We start from the raw sequence: 14,718 nt of genomic DNA, 5'->3' as shown, positions 1-14,718 counted from the left end.
ATTTATAATTTTGCAATATATTTTGACTACAATAGATTATTCTTACTAAAAGAGGGTTGCACACACACGCATGTGATGATATGCTAACTTTATTCAATTTTTTTTAGTGGATGCAGTTTTAGAAATAAAAATATTTATATATTAAAACGCTTTCATTTCTTTTATTAGTTGTCAAATTACATATTTACGTAAACAAATTACATATTTACGTACAGAAAAGAGAAAACGTTATACTCATCGAAAGTTTGTAATACAGGATATATCAGAAACTGACAACCATTAAAAAAACATATCTAAATAGAAAAATCTACTTCTTTATAAAATGTCTTCTCTATAAAGTGCGTTTTTGTAAATATACAATTCAATTATTATATTTGAATAATTAAAAAGTTCAATTTTTGTTTTTTAAAAATAAAAAATGTATCATTAGATTTATTTATTATTAATGTATTAGATCTGACTTTATCATTCACAAAAAAAATCGTCGTCATCTTCGGATATAAAACCTTCTTCATCACTAGATGGTACAACAGGCATAATGTTCATACTTCGATAATTAGACTTAGGTTTGCTACTTTGTCCTGTTAAAAAAAGGAAAACATAAATAACAAATATAATAAAACAACATAAATAAATATATACACAATAAAATTGAAATGGAGAAATGATGGAACTGCTTGGAAATTATTTTTTGTAAATAGAGTGTATAGCCAAATATTTAAAAAATACAGATGTAAAATTGTTACCGGCATCTTCAAAAATCTCTTGAGACTGCTGTGTTTCATATATATGATGTACATCGTATGATATAAGGGGATTCTTTTCATCGGAGAGAGTCAGTCTTAACCACGGATACCCTATTAAATATAATGAATATAATATATAATTATGCCTTTGATGAAGAATTCTATGATATAGAGAGTATGTGCTGTACATTTTACTGTCTTTGTAAGGTAGACTTTAATTTCTCTGTCAATATTCTTGTGTACTGTTTTTTCCGCTTTTACTGACCCAAACAAGTACAAGATGAGATAGTACTTTTTGTTGTCTTTTATTGTACTGCAATGATACATAATTAGAAATCGATTGATGTTTACCAGCATTTTGCATGCTGCTATATCTGCATTTTGCATTTCTGTTACTTATCACGTATAAAAGCACCTAAAAAGCAAATGATCATCCTCGATCCGGAGATAGTAATCACGTACATCAATTAATTGGATACTAATAACAACTGTGAGATCTGTTTGATACCACTGTATTCTTGGAGTATTGTAATTGGAAACGAGTGGTGGACAAGACATGACTTTAAACTTTTCTGCTAAGCAAAGCTTATTATATTTACGTTCTACAACAATACAATTAAAATAAGAGTTTCAGAGAGCAACAGAAGAAATCGCACAGAAAAATTTGATAAATTAACACATTATTATAATTTATTCAATTTAATATTGAGAACTTTGCGAATTTATTAACAAATTTATGAGTTTCACAGATTGTTCACGAATTTTTGAATAATAATTTTATCTTTTTAATAAAGAGATATTATGTATTCATACCAAACACAGATTGTTGTCAAAATTGAAAAATAGTATAACCAAATTTACTACGATCTCATGGAAGTGAAACAGGAGCAAACAGGAGTCAACAGGAGCAACAGGAGAGTATAGAAAAGTTTAGGGAAAGAGAAGAAACCGATTATAGAAACTTTACTTAAAAAGCAACTAGATGATAAACTTTGATCTCTCTGCTTTGATTGGCTGTGCCATATAGTTTCTTTCGTTTTCTGCGATATGACTGCTATAATTCCCTATGTTGCTAACTTCTAGGCGCACAGGGTACTAGGCCATGTTCATTCTGTCTTTATTACTCATTGCTTGAGGACAGTAGTCGTTATCATAAAAGCAGTTTCAAGTTGTACGAGTTTTATTACAAATCGTCGTAATTTTATTTTATCCGTACGAGATACACGAAATAACATAGACCTTTTCTTTGAATTGTCTCATAAGCTAATAAGCAAGAAGAAAATGAAAGAAAAACTCGTAATTAATTTTTACTTTATCACGTGGTTAACATTATTATATAGTTAACATTACCTAATTAACATTACATTGCGTTACATCACATGTACATACGTGTTGTGTAATCAGTGGACAAGAAACAGCGACAGCAGTATAAATAAATACAGACAATTAACAAACTAAATTCTCAAGTGCAATAGAAAATGGTCGGAGTAATGTCGGAGAATCTTCACGGAAGCGTGTTAAAACTGAGAAATGACATTTGTCATGGGTAAGAGGAAAATCCATTAAACATCGAACCTCAAATAGGAGAAGAAGCACTAAGTCCTTTTTTTTAATTGTAGAGAGATTAAAGACACACATAGTATTGTGGTGGCTACTATTTCCACGCTGAAGGACATCATCGACAATACAGAATGGACCACAGCAAAGTATGGAGCTTCCTTTCCGGCTGTTGCAATAACCGCCAGTTATTTCGCAACATATGTTAATGTCTCTACTTGATGTAAACATGCATTGAGTTTCACTAACTTGTATTTGTAATTCTCACAGGGATTTAATGGATATCATTACGTGGAATGGGAAGTACTTGATTGAAGTGCTCCCTCTTCAAGCTTGCATTGGAAATATGGTGAGAAGAATATTGCAGATTATCAGGGAGGAGTACACTTCGGAATTAAAAAATAAGACAGAGGAGACGGACCCTCAGGAGTCCCTGCACAAGATCGTCACCGAGGGTGATCAACAGATAGATTTCAATGTCTTGGTACCTTCCCTCAAGTCTTCCCTCATCGAGCATGTTAATGAATTTGAGGCCGAGTTGGAGACATGGTCAGTTTTTTTTAGTAATTATTTCTGTCACATTTTTTTATGTCTAATGAAAAAATGGGTACGTTCACGAAACTCAACAGTTGCGCAACTGTTGAGTGAGCGTTTAATATAATTAGTTCTCCAGCGAGGATCTAAAGGCAAGAATCACTTATATTAAACGCTCACTCAACAGTTGCGCAATTGTTGAGTTTCGTAAACGTACCCATTATGTGCATTTTCAGCTCGCAAAACATCACTCAGCAAGCTTCGGAGCACATACACTCAGACGAGATCATAATGACTTTTGGCAGTTCTCAGTTGGTGGAGGAATTTTTTAAGAAGGCTGCTGAGACGAGAGCCTTTGAAGTCATAGTAGTCGAAGGTGGACCTTCGTTGACCGTGAGTATATAGAGTTTGATTTTGTCAAGAGAGATTCGCAGATTACTTAATTTATAAGATTAAACGATTATAGGGCCACAACATGGTAACGAATCTGGCTAAGGTGAAGATCAAGACGACCTTGATCTCCGACGCAGCAATCTTTGCGATGATGTCGCGCGTCAACAAGGTCATAATCGGCACTCAAACCGTCATGGCAAACGGTGGACTCAGGGCTATCTCGGGGACGTACAACGTCGCGCAAGCGGCCAGGCACTATTCCGTTCCGGTGATGGTTCTGCTACCTCTTTACAAGCTTTCGCCGCTTTATCATAGGTCTCATAAGCATGACGACTTCAATTGCCTCATCTCGCCGATGCAGGATGTGATCGATAGTGCTAATGCGCCCGTAGTGGAGAGAATACAGGCTTACAATCCTTTATTCGACTACGTGCCACCGGAGCTCGTTACGCTATTTATTACAAACACGTAAGACGAGTGAAATATTAATTATAAATGTAGACACTATATATATGTGTGTGTGTGTGTGTGTGTATATATATATATGCTTGCTCAGAAATAATAATGTATTTACTTCTTTTTTCCAGAGGTGGAAATGCGCCGTCCTACGTATACAGATTGCTCAGCGAATTGTACCATCCTGACGATTACGAATTATAGAGTTCTGTGTAAATTGTTTGTATTATTTCTGTATAGTACACTTTTTAAATAAATACAAGTTGACTCATTCTTAACAACGTTAAAGAGAATTCGCAACATTGACACACACAGATTCATTACCACATTAGAATAATTTACAACTTAATTATAAACTATGAGTTATATATACAAAAAATTATCATTTCTTTTCCGGAAGTTGAGGTGCTATACATATGGATTCCAATTGCTGCCATCCTCAGGTTGCAGGGAATTGGTTACTAGGAGGATCACGTCGACTATCCACCACACGCCCATACCACCCAGCGTCAGTAGCTTGCCAACTGCCGTCCCAGTTTGCCCGAGACAGAAGCGATCCATGCCAAGGAAACCCAGTAAGATGCTGTACAAGAGAGTCGTCGCGAAGTAATGGTCGCTGTATTTTATACACGGCACTCCTTCGCGAAAGAATGACCTTGGTCCAAAACACTCAATGTCTGGCAATACTGTGCAGGACACCTTGGTTTTCTCCACATCTTCGTAGCGGGAGCCTCCAAACTAGAAAACACTCCGACTTAAATTTCTCGTACTCACAATTCACAAATGCAGCATTTATATTTATGTAATAGATCTATATGATATTTATCGGGCAGCTGGTGAATCCTCTCTCGAGAAAAGGGAGTAAATAAAAGCTCGATTTCTTCAAAATAAAGTAGTGAATCAATTTGCACACTTAGGATGCCGAAATTCAGATACGTATACCTTGACGCAACCGAAACCCGTCTCCTCCTTGGCAGTCTTATTTCCCTTGTGATCAATTGGCTCTTCGCACTCTATAAATTCTTTAGGCCTGAAAGATGATCGTGTGTTTGGTCTCGTTACCTCAAGACGTTAGAACAGAACTAACCTATTCGAATACATACAAAAATTTGCACAGCACAAGTGGGCCCTCGGGTTTGTACTCCAATTGTTGATCGGCGCTCTTGTTTGCGCCAGCGTGCGACGAACATTTGCCCCGATTCCATGTGAAGCAGATAATTATCATTAGGATAAGATATAACCTCATTTTGCCGTGCTTGACATTTTTGACAGGCGACGGTACATACACAAAAGAATGCTTTCTATTTTTAGAAACTAGAGAGAGAGAGAGAGAGAGAGAGAGAGAGCGTGCCGACAATCTAGTAACTTTCGGAGAAATGCTGATTCGTGGCGCTAATTGCATCCATTTTTGAGGCTCGCAAAATTTCGCGGTTTTTCCATTTCATTGGCAGCAAAAATGAAAAATCTCGTTATTTGGAATATATTTTAAATTTCATAGATTGAAGTATTTTAGAAGCAAAAATCGTGAAGTAAAAAATTACTAAAAAATTACGCCATTTGTCAGTTTCGAACTAATATGAACCAATCAACTTCACTATCTTGAGTTAGACCTCTCACAATTTTCTCGTATTTTATTATCTATGCTAGTTATATCTTTATACCGGATCAGCTGATTTTTGTAATCATTTGGCCATCGTTCAGCTGACGTGTGTCTGAACCGAGGAGCTCAAGTTGAGTTTGGCAAAGAAAATGACTCGTCCGTCAATTAAATTGTTTGACATTTATCATCCGACGTACTAACATCCGAACGAATATTAAATGCGACGCATGCTAGTTCAATTATCTTAGAAATTAGGGAGGTATTTAATTTACTGTTGATGTCGAATTTGCAAGTCCTTGTCTATCATTGAACCAAAAATAGCTCGCGCATTTCGAGATGGCTACTTTATTGATGACACCACCGGGCGCAAAGAGGTTTGCAATTTGTCGCATTAAACGAGATCATTTTACGAAAAGCAATCGATGTAATCATCAATGTTTACATTTACACAGGGTCTCGCAGATCAGGAACATGCGGCAGGGCAGCGTGATAGACATAGACGCTGACATGTTCCTCAAGATATCCAATTACGAGGACACCGTCAGACAACTGGACATTTACTACGGAATTGTTAAGAGACAATTATTACGCTATCAGAGCTGCATAACCGGTCTGTTCCCACAGATTTCGACGGACCGGAAGGTCGGCAGCGTGCGTGAGAGCATCTACTGTGCCGCCGCAATATGGAGCCTGTACCAGGCGTATAGACGCATAGACGACGATCGTGGGAAGTCGTACGAGCTCGGGCAGTCCGCGATCAAGTGTATGCGAGGTATCCTGGAATGCTGGATGAAGCAGTCTTCCAGGATAGAACTCTTCAAGAAGAATCAGTGCGACCGCTATGCGTTGCACTGTAAATTTCACTTGCATACTGGTGATGAGATCTTCAAGGATGCCGATTACCATCATCTGCAAGTGAGTAATAGTAATTCCTGTATTTCTATATTTCTACAAGGTATTAATATTATGTACAAGAAATGTTAAATATACATTTTATATACTTTGATGCCAACTCTTCAGAAACTCTTCAAAAAAGCTAGAATTTCTTTGCAATTTATATTTGATATTTATTTTTTGATATTTATTTGAAATAATAATACCAGAGCGCTGAAAAAAGGCTAAAATTTTTGCATACACCTAATATAAAAATATATGAAATAATTGTGCATACACCTAATATATAAAAATATGGAATACAGTACAATGCGACTATATAAATATGCTAATATTACTCATATTTTGTTATTCCTGACTTAGATCGACGTCGTGTCTTTCTACCTAATATTCCTCGTACAAATGATTTCCTCTGGATTACAAATCATCTACACGCAAGACGAGGTGGCCTTCGTGCAAAATCTTGTCTATTACGTCGAGAGGGCGTATCGCACGCCCGATTACGGCATGTGGGAGCGCGGGAGCCGGTACAACGACGGGACACCCGAGATACACGCTAGCTCCATCGGAATCGCGAAGAGCGCGTTGGAGGCGATCAACGGCTGCAACTTGTTCGGGGAGAAGGGCGCGTCCTGGTCGGTGATATACGTGGACATCGACGCGCACAATCGTAACCGCAGTATCTTCGAGACGATGCTGCCGAGGGAATCGAGTTCGAAGGTGAGCGCGATCTGCCAATCATACAGCGAGCCTCAGATGAATTTCTAATTGAAGATGACGATCCACAGAGCGTAGACGCGGCACTGCTACCGACGATATCCTTCCCCGCCTTCGCCACTCACGAGGACATGCTATACAATGAGACGAAAGCGAATATTGTCCACAGATTAAAAGGCAACTACGGCTTTAAGCGATTTGGAAGGGACGGCTATAAAACGGTGTTGGAGGACAAGCAGCGACGGTATTACAAGGCCGGGGAGATCAAGGTCTCGAAACTTGCGCCAATTTTATTGTAGACTATTGCAGAGGAATTGGCGAATTCGTCAGTTTCGTCAATCGAGTAACTCACGTTTTCTCGACAGGACTTTGACAGTGTCGAGAGCGAGTGGCCACTTTTTTACATCCTCATGATAATAGACGGCGTGTTCAAGAGCTTGCCGGAACAGGTGGAGGAGTATCAAAATTTACTGAAAGCGAGAGTGCACAAGGATCTGAATGGAGGTAGCGACAAGCAATATTTTAATTTTATTCTGATGATGAATCTGTAAATCGTCTTCAATGATTGCACAATATTGCGAGCCAATAATTTTGTACTTGGCATAATTAATGATTTATTCCGCGCGACAGATCCGGTGATTCCCATGTACTACTACGTACCCATGGAGAATCTGGAGACCGAGAGAAACGAACCGTGCAGCGCTTATCGGTTACCCAGCGACGAAGGGAGAGGCCAGAGAGCTACGGATCAAGAGGCTGCGCCGATGTGCTTGTGGAATCAAGCTATATTCGTAATCGCGCAGCTGCTCACTGCCGGCCTCCTGCATATCAACGAACTCGATCCGATCCGTCGATACCTGCCGTCGTACAACCGGCCCAGGCGAGCGGGAAGATACTCCGCTTTCCAGGTAAGAAAACTCGAGATTCGTTTTACATCTTAAATCATTTTTAAGTTATTAATCGATCATTCTTGTTTGAATAGTCAGAGAGAGTTTTCTGGTACTTGAAACTGATCTATTTAATTTAACTTAGAAAAATTGTCGTCCTTTGAAAATTGCACGATGCATATATTAATGAAAATAAACTGCACGTACTCACAGCGATTTTGAAGAACATTTGACTAATGATAGTTGATTTATTTATGAGTTAGGATGAAACGTTAATAATTTTTTATGTTATGTTTCGCACAGGCAAAACCCAGCATTGTAAGTAATTAAATAATTATATTGCCTGTTGTAGTGTAACATGGTTGCTACTTGTTTTGCCTTTGCATGTTTTTTTTTAAGAAGTGCTGCTCGCGCATTTGTTACTTTTCAATGTCACATTTTTGCAGAGGAAGCATGCGATAATAAAATAAAGAAGCTCGATATTTCTTCTTATTCTTCTTACTTGAAATTTCTGGCTTATCTCGTATTTATCAAGTCAGTTTTACACAGGGCTACACATGTATGCCAGTATTGAAGTACACATTTAAATAACTCTTTATCATTGTACAATTTCAAAAGCGGGACACTACACAATTCATGAACGCTACCGCACTTTGCTCTCAGGGCACCCATACCGATCTGGTAGTACAAATAGTCCTGATCGCAGAATCCATGCGGCTGCAAGCCATGATGGCCACTTACGGCATCCAGACGCAGACGCCGCACGAGGTCGAGCCCGTTCAGATCCTGTCGTCTACCCAGTTGGTGAAGGTTTACCAGAAGCTAGGCGTGAACAAAAAGTTTGATCTCCAAGGGCGACCCGCGCGACCTATAGGGTCTCTAGGTACAAGCAAGGTAGAATATTTCTCGCTTTTTCTTTATCTTCTTGATCTTTTCCATGATGAAAACTATTAATAGCTTCTTTCAAGACATCGATTTAATGAGATGTAACATTAAAAAATGGTTGATGAATTCTTTTGCCCGGACAGGTATACAGAGTCTGCGGTATGACTGTTCTCTGTTATCCCCTGATCTTCGAAGTGTCCGAGTTCTACTTGTACAGAGACATGGCCCTGCTGATCGACGATATCAAGACGGAGTTGCAGTTCGTGGGCAAATACTGGCGTCTCTCCGGCCGACCCACTGTGTGTCTCTTGATACGGGAGGAACACATGCGGTAAATTTGCATAAATGTGTTGCGCGAATGGACTGTAAATACTTAAAAAAAGCGTTTTCTAAAAATACTTAAAAATGTATTTATTTTATTAAAAATTTTATTAAAAATATGTGCAAAAATGTGTCTAGGGATCCGCAATTCAAGAAGATGTTAGATCTCTTCGCGATGTTGAAGAAAGGCTACTGCGATAAAACGAAGGTGCGCATCGGCCGGCTGCAAAATCTGATTTCGTCCTCTTGCATCGGTAACGTATACTCGCGAATAATTACTCGAACCTAACAATTTTAATTTTCATTATTCTTCTTACTAAAACTTGAGATTGATCATAAGAACATTCTTGCGCCATTTTATATTTTTATATATTGTAATTAATTCATTTTAATTACACAGAGCATTTGGACTTCATAAACACGATGGAAACAGATCTGGACCTCACGCAGTTCAAACAACTGCAACACGATTACATCGGCTATCAAAGTCTCACGGACGTGCCCAGAGCTTTCGCCTACGCCGAAGATATCAGAGACTATACTGTACGGAACCGTTAAATTCGCGCATAAATTCCTGAGCGAATGAAGGTATCCTTAACCGATAGTGTCATCCATTTTTCAGCACATGATAAACGAGCCCCTGGGTAACATATTGAACGAACTTCGCAACAGCGTCGGCTTGTATGCCAAGTGCCAGTTGTACGGCGTCCTGATGAAACGAGAAGGAATTAATTACGAGATTAATGGAGTGACAGGTATATGACATTTCTGCTTCCACTTGCCTACTTGAACCCGCGGAAAGAACTTCGTCCAAACGCGCGATTTTTTTATTCTTCCTCAGTGCGCGATAATCTGAGATCGTTGTACCAGCAAGCTGGATCCTTGCGATTCTGGATGGCCGTGCGTTACTGCAGCAGCTTGTTGAATCACACGGTGGACAGCATCAGCCCTTTCATCACGGGTGTGTTGGTCAAGGGAAAACAGGTACTGGCGACCCTCGGTCTAGGCAGGCCCGATTTTGAATTCGGTGTTTCGAAACTGATTATTCATGTTAGATCGCAGTGGGAGTAATCGGGCAGGAAGAAACGGTATTTGACAAGCCGATGACGCCGGCGGAGATACAGTCAGTGATGTACTCCACAATACAGCCGCACAACACGGTGCAGGCCGTGCTGCAGCAGGAGATCCTGCTGTACTGCGGTCGACTTATCGGCACCAATCCGGAGATGTTCAAGGGCATACTGAAAATACGTATCGGGTAGCGTGTCGTTCTCCTCGGCGTAGGTCTGCAAGTCTGATAATTGCCACGCGATAACGCTCACTCGCTTTTGTTCGCACGTCTAGGTGGGTTCTGGAGGCGATGAAGCTTTACCTGCAGATGTTCGTGAAGGATGCCAAGCCGATTGAAGATTACAGTCCGTACGAGGTCCGGCGGTTTCTCATCAAGATATTGACCGTCAAAGAGTGGGCGCACGCGGAGAAGTATGTCGGTTAACAAAGTTAAGAGACTTTGGTAGAGATTCGACTGATTGACTAAGATTTGCTGCGTTGCTGACAGCTTGACAGTGCTTGGTCGCCGGAAGATCGAGGGCTGTTTGTGCAGAGTGCCCGCGCACTTCTACAATCAAGTCTGGGAAGTCTTGGTGCGCTGTCCAGGCGGTATCGTGGTCAATGGAAAGGAGTTGCCTCAACAGCCCACCGTGTCCAGCATGACCCGATCCGAGCTCACGTTCGCTCTTCTCGTGGAATCTCTGCTTCATTACATAGAGCTACCGGAGTACCGTCAGATCGTAGTTGAGGCAAGCGATTTCAGACACAATAGTTGATACTCATGTTTCATTAAAAAAAAAGAAGAAGAAACGCTCAACTGCAACTGTATGATTGCAGCTTCTGAGTATCGTGTCGACCATCCTGCTCCGAAATCCGGAACTGAGCTTCCAGAAGCAGCTAGACCTCCAGCAGCTCGTGGAAGATAGTTTTGTCATGTACTGCAAGGTAACGTGCACATGCACACACCATATTAATCTTCGTTTCTGAAAACTTCGTTGCCTCCGCAGGATCACAATTTGGTAAATGTCAGCGACAAGTCGTCATTCTTCTCCGCTCACTACTCGATAACTACCGGGTACCTCGCCCGAGCAGTGGTCAACAACGTCCTCACTGGCGGCTGTATGACGACCATAGTGGATCCCAGCGACGTCGTCGAATCGTCTCGCGAAATGTGCAAAATCACGTAACGACACGAGTCGCTTAACGGCGATGCCAAACACGGCAGATTGTTGTCGAGCATTAGCAAGGGGATGTATGTAGGTATGTGCGATATAACTCATGTACATGCAAAATGTAATAGCTTCATCGTTACTATAATACATGCAATAATGTTACAATTGAGATTACAAGAAATCATCTCTTCGCGAAATTCGTATCCATCGCGCGACCAGAACGTTGTATGTTGTTGATATTGGCTTTGATCCTGGACGCAACGCTGCCCATCTCTGTCGCGGCAACCAACTGTTTCCTAAAAAAAATCCGGTTTTTTTCGAATTAATAATTGATTTATAATTAATGATCGATTGACAAAATTTAATAATAATCGATTACAAAATTTCCGACACTCTTGTACTCGTGAAGAAACATGTACACGGTTTGGGAGAACAAAATGTGTCCGATGATGTACCTGATAAAATCCTTGTTGTACGATTTATTATTCTGCGCTTCCCACTTCTCTTCCTGCCGGTACGTCTGGAGAGTCTTTTCTCTCTCTTTGTCGCGCCACACCGCGTTTGCCATCATTTCCTGCCGTCGCCGTTCTTTCTCCTCTTCGGTAAAACTCGATCTCGGTTTCGATCTCCATTTTTCTTCCCTTCTGTCTTTGAATTTATAACCGTCGTCTGAAGTAGATTTACTGGACGACGTTTTCGTATTGTTGGAGGTCTGCGAACGGTCGAAGATTTTAATTTAAATTTAAATTCTGAAATTATATTGTAACGCGAACGTATTTAATAATTAAGACATTTTCTTTTTTTGGACAGCTTTAAAGGGTCTTCAGTTAACGTGCGTAAATCAAGATTGTTTTATTAAAATTATATTTATTAAAATTATAATTTATCAAGAATTTATCATAAAATGCAAAACTAGGTAACGCACTTTCGCGTCCTTTTCAATCGACACACACAAAATCGCTTTACAGAATTTGATTACTTATTACTTACTGCAACGCTCTGCTTCTCCGCAGGGTATCTCCTTTCATTGTTACACCTATTCCTACTTCTTGATCGATCCTTTTGCCGATCATCATCTTCATATCGATGCTGCTTATGATCCCTGCTATATTCCTTCTTATGTCTTTTGCTCCTCTCGTATTCCGCGTTTCTGTCTTCGCTTGCTTTTCTTTTCCTATCTTCCTTCTTGCTGCCCCTCTTCTTAGCAGAAGTATCGTCGTCACTGCTATCGGATTCACTATCGGAACTGCGACTGTGCTTCTTTGACTTCTTTCTTCGTTTATGCTTTAACTTTTTCATCGATTTCAGCAAATATTTTTCACTCATATCGTCTTTCAGTTGTTTAAGCTTAGTAGCTAACAACATGTCCAATTTAGCCTCATCGTCACTATCGTCCTTGTGCTTCGATTTCTTCTTCTTCTTCTCACTCTTATCCTTGCGTGAGTGCTGTTCCAGCTGTAAATTACACACGTACATATATACCTAAACATTTAACATGAACAAAAGTAAGATTATGTTAAATACCGCAGCACTCACTCACCAATTCTTTGATTTGCTTCAGCTTGACAGGATTTTTTAGGAGCTGATTTTTCGCCTCCATTTCTTTCTTTTTTATAGCGTACAGGGGATCCTCTTGCATCTTTCTGGCCAGATCGACCTGCTCGTTACCGGAAAAGAAACGCAATGAGGGTGGAATGCATTCTAGAAAGAAACGAAGACCATATCACAATCATAAAATTTCTCTCGTCTCAATTATAATATTCTACATGCATGAGGCCTGGTTCCACCAACGCCACTTGATTTTCACCACAGTTTAACTCACTCTCTGTCTCTTTCTAAGGCGGGTAGTTAGAAAGAGGCGAAAAGTGAGTTAAACTACTATGGCTAAAGTCAAGCGACGTTGGTAGAACCAGGCATAAATGAGGATAATTTCTATACGGATAAACTTACCGTACTCAACATGATTTTTCGGTGCTCTGTTCAGCTCCGCATCCTTTTCTGCCTGTTGCATTTGCTCGAAATTTTTGTCGACCGGCTTACCCAGCAAGTAGTCCTCCCTATTGACCATCTGATTCGGTCCCTTGTACATCCAGTCGAGCTTCTTCTCATCCTTCTTGCCTATCACGCCTTGCTCCATCGCGTACCTCGTCATGTCCTCCCGATCCTTCTCCATCTCAATCTCCCTCTTCAGCTCGGCTATCCTCTTGTTCTCTTGATCATTTTGCTGCTCCGCCTTCCACACCTTCTCCATGTTCTTCATGGTAGACGGATGCCACGATTTTTTCAAATTCTGTAAAGAGAATTCGTGTGTGTCAATTAAAAGGGACGCGAAAATACGTTTCTAATTTTGCATTACTTTGTGATAAATTATCGCAAACTTACCAAGTCTCCTCCCCCCATTTTGCCTTTAATACGATGCTAATATATGCTTCTTTTCGCTCTTTTAGATTAGTTGCTTCAAACACTCAGCACTTACGTCTCTTCTTCATCTAAACGCCGAATAAACTGTTTATTTTTTTGCAATGCCCATAACAAACACTGTACTTTCAGCTGATTAGCAGCACTTGATCAAGATGGTGAAGCTGCGTAGCATTTCCTCTCAGAACTGACTCGTTGCAGAGGTACAGAATTAGTTCCAACAGGTGGCACCACGTTTGCCGCGATAGTTTCTAAAGCTTCGCTGAGGGTCTCCACTGTCTTCGGCGGAAAATGCGGTAGTAATACGAGATCGACTCAACGGCGGATCAGACGCGGTTTATTTTCTAAAACCTTATTAGGTAAGCTAAAATATTGGGTCGTCCGGAAAGTTCGTGCCGATTTTGAAGGAAAATTCAAAGGCAACATTTTTTTATGTCGATAAATATTTATTGACTTATGTATGCACCGTTTTGTTTCACAACCTTTGTCCATCTTTCACGCAACTGGAAGATTCCATTCTCCCAGAACTTCTTAGGTTTCTCGGCGAAAAACTCCTCAAGGTGGTTTTTTATGTCGATCAAAGAGTTGAAGTTCTTGCCGCTAAGAGAATTTTGCACAGACCTAAATAAGTGAAAGTCTGAAGGTGCAATGTCTGGGGAATACGGTGGGTGAGGTGGCACATCCCAGCCAAACTTCAACAATTTTTGTCGGGTAGTCAAAGAAACATGAGGTCTGGCATTGTCCTGATGGAACACGACGCCCTTCCTATTAGCTAATTCTGGACGTTTTTCCTGAATCGCTGTCATTAATTCGTCCAGTTGCGAGCAGTACTTATCTGCATTTATCGTTTGGTTGTGTGGTAGGAGCTCATAATATAGGATTCCTTTCCAATCCCACCAGACACAGAGCATGACTTTTTTTGGATGAAGGCCGGCTTTCGGAGTGGTTAATGCTAGTTCATTTCGCTTACCCCAGGATCTTTTTCGTTCTACATTGTTGTAAATGATCCATTTTTCGTCACCCGTCACTAATTGCTTAAAAAATGGTACGTTTTCGTTGCGCTTGTACAGCGAGTCGCAGATGGAAAT

The 14,718-nt window shown here is 40.2% G+C and overlaps 5 protein-coding genes across 8 annotated transcripts; 2 read left to right on the top strand and 3 right to left on the bottom strand.

Moving 5' to 3' along the window:
* Positions 1-234: 234 nt before the first annotated feature.
* On the bottom strand, positions 235-1,680 carry LOC105275133 (putative ATP-dependent RNA helicase TDRD12). Of its 2 annotated transcripts, XM_011331800.3 has the most exons (5): positions 1,560-1,678; positions 1,162-1,348; positions 935-1,059; positions 747-857; positions 235-581 (listed from the first exon to the last, which is right to left on the bottom strand). In XM_011331800.3, exons 2-5 carry the CDS (start codon positions 1,302-1,304, stop codon positions 466-468), a joined length of 495 nt encoding a protein of 164 aa, XP_011330102.1. In that variant the 5' UTR covers positions 1,305-1,348; positions 1,560-1,678; the 3' UTR covers positions 235-465. The 2 variants fall into 2 exon arrangements, with proteins under 2 accessions (XP_011330102.1, XP_026825156.1); XM_026969355.1 differs by lacking the exons at positions 935-1,059; positions 1,162-1,348 and adding an exon at positions 1,098-1,161 and having other exon boundaries at positions 1,560-1,680.
* A 156-nt stretch (positions 1,681-1,836) lies between these two features.
* Positions 1,837-3,961, top strand: LOC105275144 (translation initiation factor eIF-2B subunit beta). The gene is made up of 6 exons (XM_011331803.3): positions 1,837-2,292; positions 2,366-2,452; positions 2,574-2,852; positions 3,074-3,230; positions 3,304-3,698; positions 3,818-3,961. The coding sequence occupies exons 1-6, from the start codon at positions 2,225-2,227 to the stop codon at positions 3,888-3,890; spliced, it is 1,059 nt and encodes a 352-aa protein (XP_011330105.1). The 5' UTR covers positions 1,837-2,224; the 3' UTR covers positions 3,891-3,961.
* LOC105275153 (TM2 domain-containing protein CG11103) lies at positions 3,896-5,004 on the bottom strand. The gene is made up of 3 exons (XM_011331814.3): positions 4,790-5,004; positions 4,629-4,716; positions 3,896-4,424 (listed from the first exon to the last, which is right to left on the bottom strand). Exons 1-3 carry the CDS (start codon positions 4,930-4,932, stop codon positions 4,095-4,097), a joined length of 561 nt encoding a protein of 186 aa, XP_011330116.1. The 5' UTR covers positions 4,933-5,004; the 3' UTR covers positions 3,896-4,094.
* Positions 5,005-5,206: 202 nt separating this feature from the next.
* LOC105275114 (probable phosphorylase b kinase regulatory subunit beta) lies at positions 5,207-11,676 on the top strand. 3 transcript variants are annotated; one of them, XM_011331767.3, is made up of 18 exons: positions 5,264-5,660; positions 5,739-6,201; positions 6,544-6,900; positions 6,969-7,166; positions 7,263-7,401; positions 7,528-7,805; positions 8,088-8,102; positions 8,448-8,678; positions 8,813-9,000; positions 9,129-9,244; positions 9,391-9,533; positions 9,613-9,745; positions 9,832-9,974; positions 10,046-10,248; positions 10,335-10,472; positions 10,549-10,789; positions 10,878-10,985; positions 11,048-11,676. In XM_011331767.3, exons 1-18 carry the CDS (start codon positions 5,623-5,625, stop codon positions 11,225-11,227), a joined length of 3,312 nt encoding a protein of 1,103 aa, XP_011330069.1. In that variant the 5' UTR covers positions 5,264-5,622; the 3' UTR covers positions 11,228-11,676. The 3 variants fall into 3 exon arrangements, with proteins under 3 accessions (XP_019886052.1, XP_011330073.1, XP_011330069.1); XM_011331771.3 differs by lacking the exon at positions 8,088-8,102 and having other exon boundaries at positions 5,257-5,660; positions 11,048-11,227; XM_020030493.2 differs by lacking the exons at positions 8,813-9,000; positions 9,129-9,244; positions 9,391-9,533; ... (5 more) ...; positions 10,878-10,985; positions 11,048-11,676 and having other exon boundaries at positions 5,207-5,660; positions 8,491-8,665.
* LOC105275125 (pre-mRNA-splicing factor CWC25 homolog) lies at positions 11,331-13,846 on the bottom strand. Its single transcript, XM_011331781.3, has 6 exons — positions 13,595-13,846; positions 13,163-13,502; positions 12,753-12,913; positions 12,203-12,667; positions 11,668-11,924; positions 11,331-11,508 (listed from the first exon to the last, which is right to left on the bottom strand). The coding sequence occupies exons 1-6, from the start codon at positions 13,610-13,612 to the stop codon at positions 11,394-11,396; spliced, it is 1,356 nt and encodes a 451-aa protein (XP_011330083.2). The 5' UTR covers positions 13,613-13,846; the 3' UTR covers positions 11,331-11,393.
* Positions 13,847-14,718: the final 872 nt, after the last annotated feature.

This window comes from Ooceraea biroi, chromosome 4, assembly GCF_003672135.1.
Source record: "Ooceraea biroi isolate clonal line C1 chromosome 4, Obir_v5.4, whole genome shotgun sequence".
Classification (NCBI taxonomy): Eukaryota; Metazoa; Arthropoda; class Insecta; order Hymenoptera; family Formicidae; genus Ooceraea; species Ooceraea biroi.
This window is presented reverse-complemented; position numbering and strand designations above follow the sequence as displayed.

Excerpts from the sequence above, each read along its gene's own strand:
- LOC105275133 (XM_011331800.3), bottom strand. The coding sequence starts at position 1,304 with ATGTCTTGTCCACCACTCGTTTCCAATTACAATACTCCAAGAATACAG. Across the intron at positions 1,060-1,161 it reads GATGATCATTTGCTTTTTAG|TACAATAAAAGACAACAAAA; the intron begins GTGCTTTTATAC and ends GTATCATTGCAG. Across the intron at positions 858-934 it reads CCTTACAAAGACAGTAAAAT|GGTATCCGTGGTTAAGACTG; the intron begins GTACAGCACATA and ends TATATTTAATAG.
- LOC105275144 (XM_011331803.3), top strand. The coding sequence starts at position 2,225 with ATGGTCGGAGTAATGTCGGAGAATCTTCACGGAAGCGTGTTAAAACTG. Across the intron at positions 3,231-3,303 it reads AAGGTGGACCTTCGTTGACC|GGCCACAACATGGTAACGAA; the intron begins GTGAGTATATAG and ends AAACGATTATAG. Across the intron at positions 3,699-3,817 it reads ACGCTATTTATTACAAACAC|AGGTGGAAATGCGCCGTCCT; the intron begins GTAAGACGAGTG and ends TCTTTTTTCCAG.
- LOC105275153 (XM_011331814.3), bottom strand. The coding sequence starts at position 4,932 with ATGAGGTTATATCTTATCCTAATGATAATTATCTGCTTCACATGGAAT. Across the intron at positions 4,717-4,789 it reads CTTGTGCTGTGCAAATTTTT|GCCTAAAGAATTTATAGAGT; the intron begins GTATGTATTCGA and ends ATCATCTTTCAG. Across the intron at positions 4,425-4,628 it reads CGGGTTTCGGTTGCGTCAAG|TTTGGAGGCTCCCGCTACGA; the intron begins GTATACGTATCT and ends AGTGTTTTCTAG.
- LOC105275114 (XM_011331767.3), top strand. The coding sequence starts at position 5,623 with ATGGCTACTTTATTGATGACACCACCGGGCGCAAAGAG. Across the intron at positions 8,679-8,812 it reads GGTCTCTAGGTACAAGCAAG|GTATACAGAGTCTGCGGTAT; the intron begins GTAGAATATTTC and ends TTGCCCGGACAG. Across the intron at positions 9,245-9,390 it reads GATTTCGTCCTCTTGCATCG|AGCATTTGGACTTCATAAAC; the intron begins GTAACGTATACT and ends TTAATTACACAG.
- LOC105275125 (XM_011331781.3), bottom strand. Across the intron at positions 12,914-13,162 it reads GAAAAATCATGTTGAGTACG|AATGCATTCCACCCTCATTG; the intron begins GTAAGTTTATCC and ends GTTTCTTTCTAG. Across the intron at positions 12,668-12,752 it reads TGAAGCAAATCAAAGAATTG|CTGGAACAGCACTCACGCAA; the intron begins GTGAGTGAGTGC and ends TGTAATTTACAG.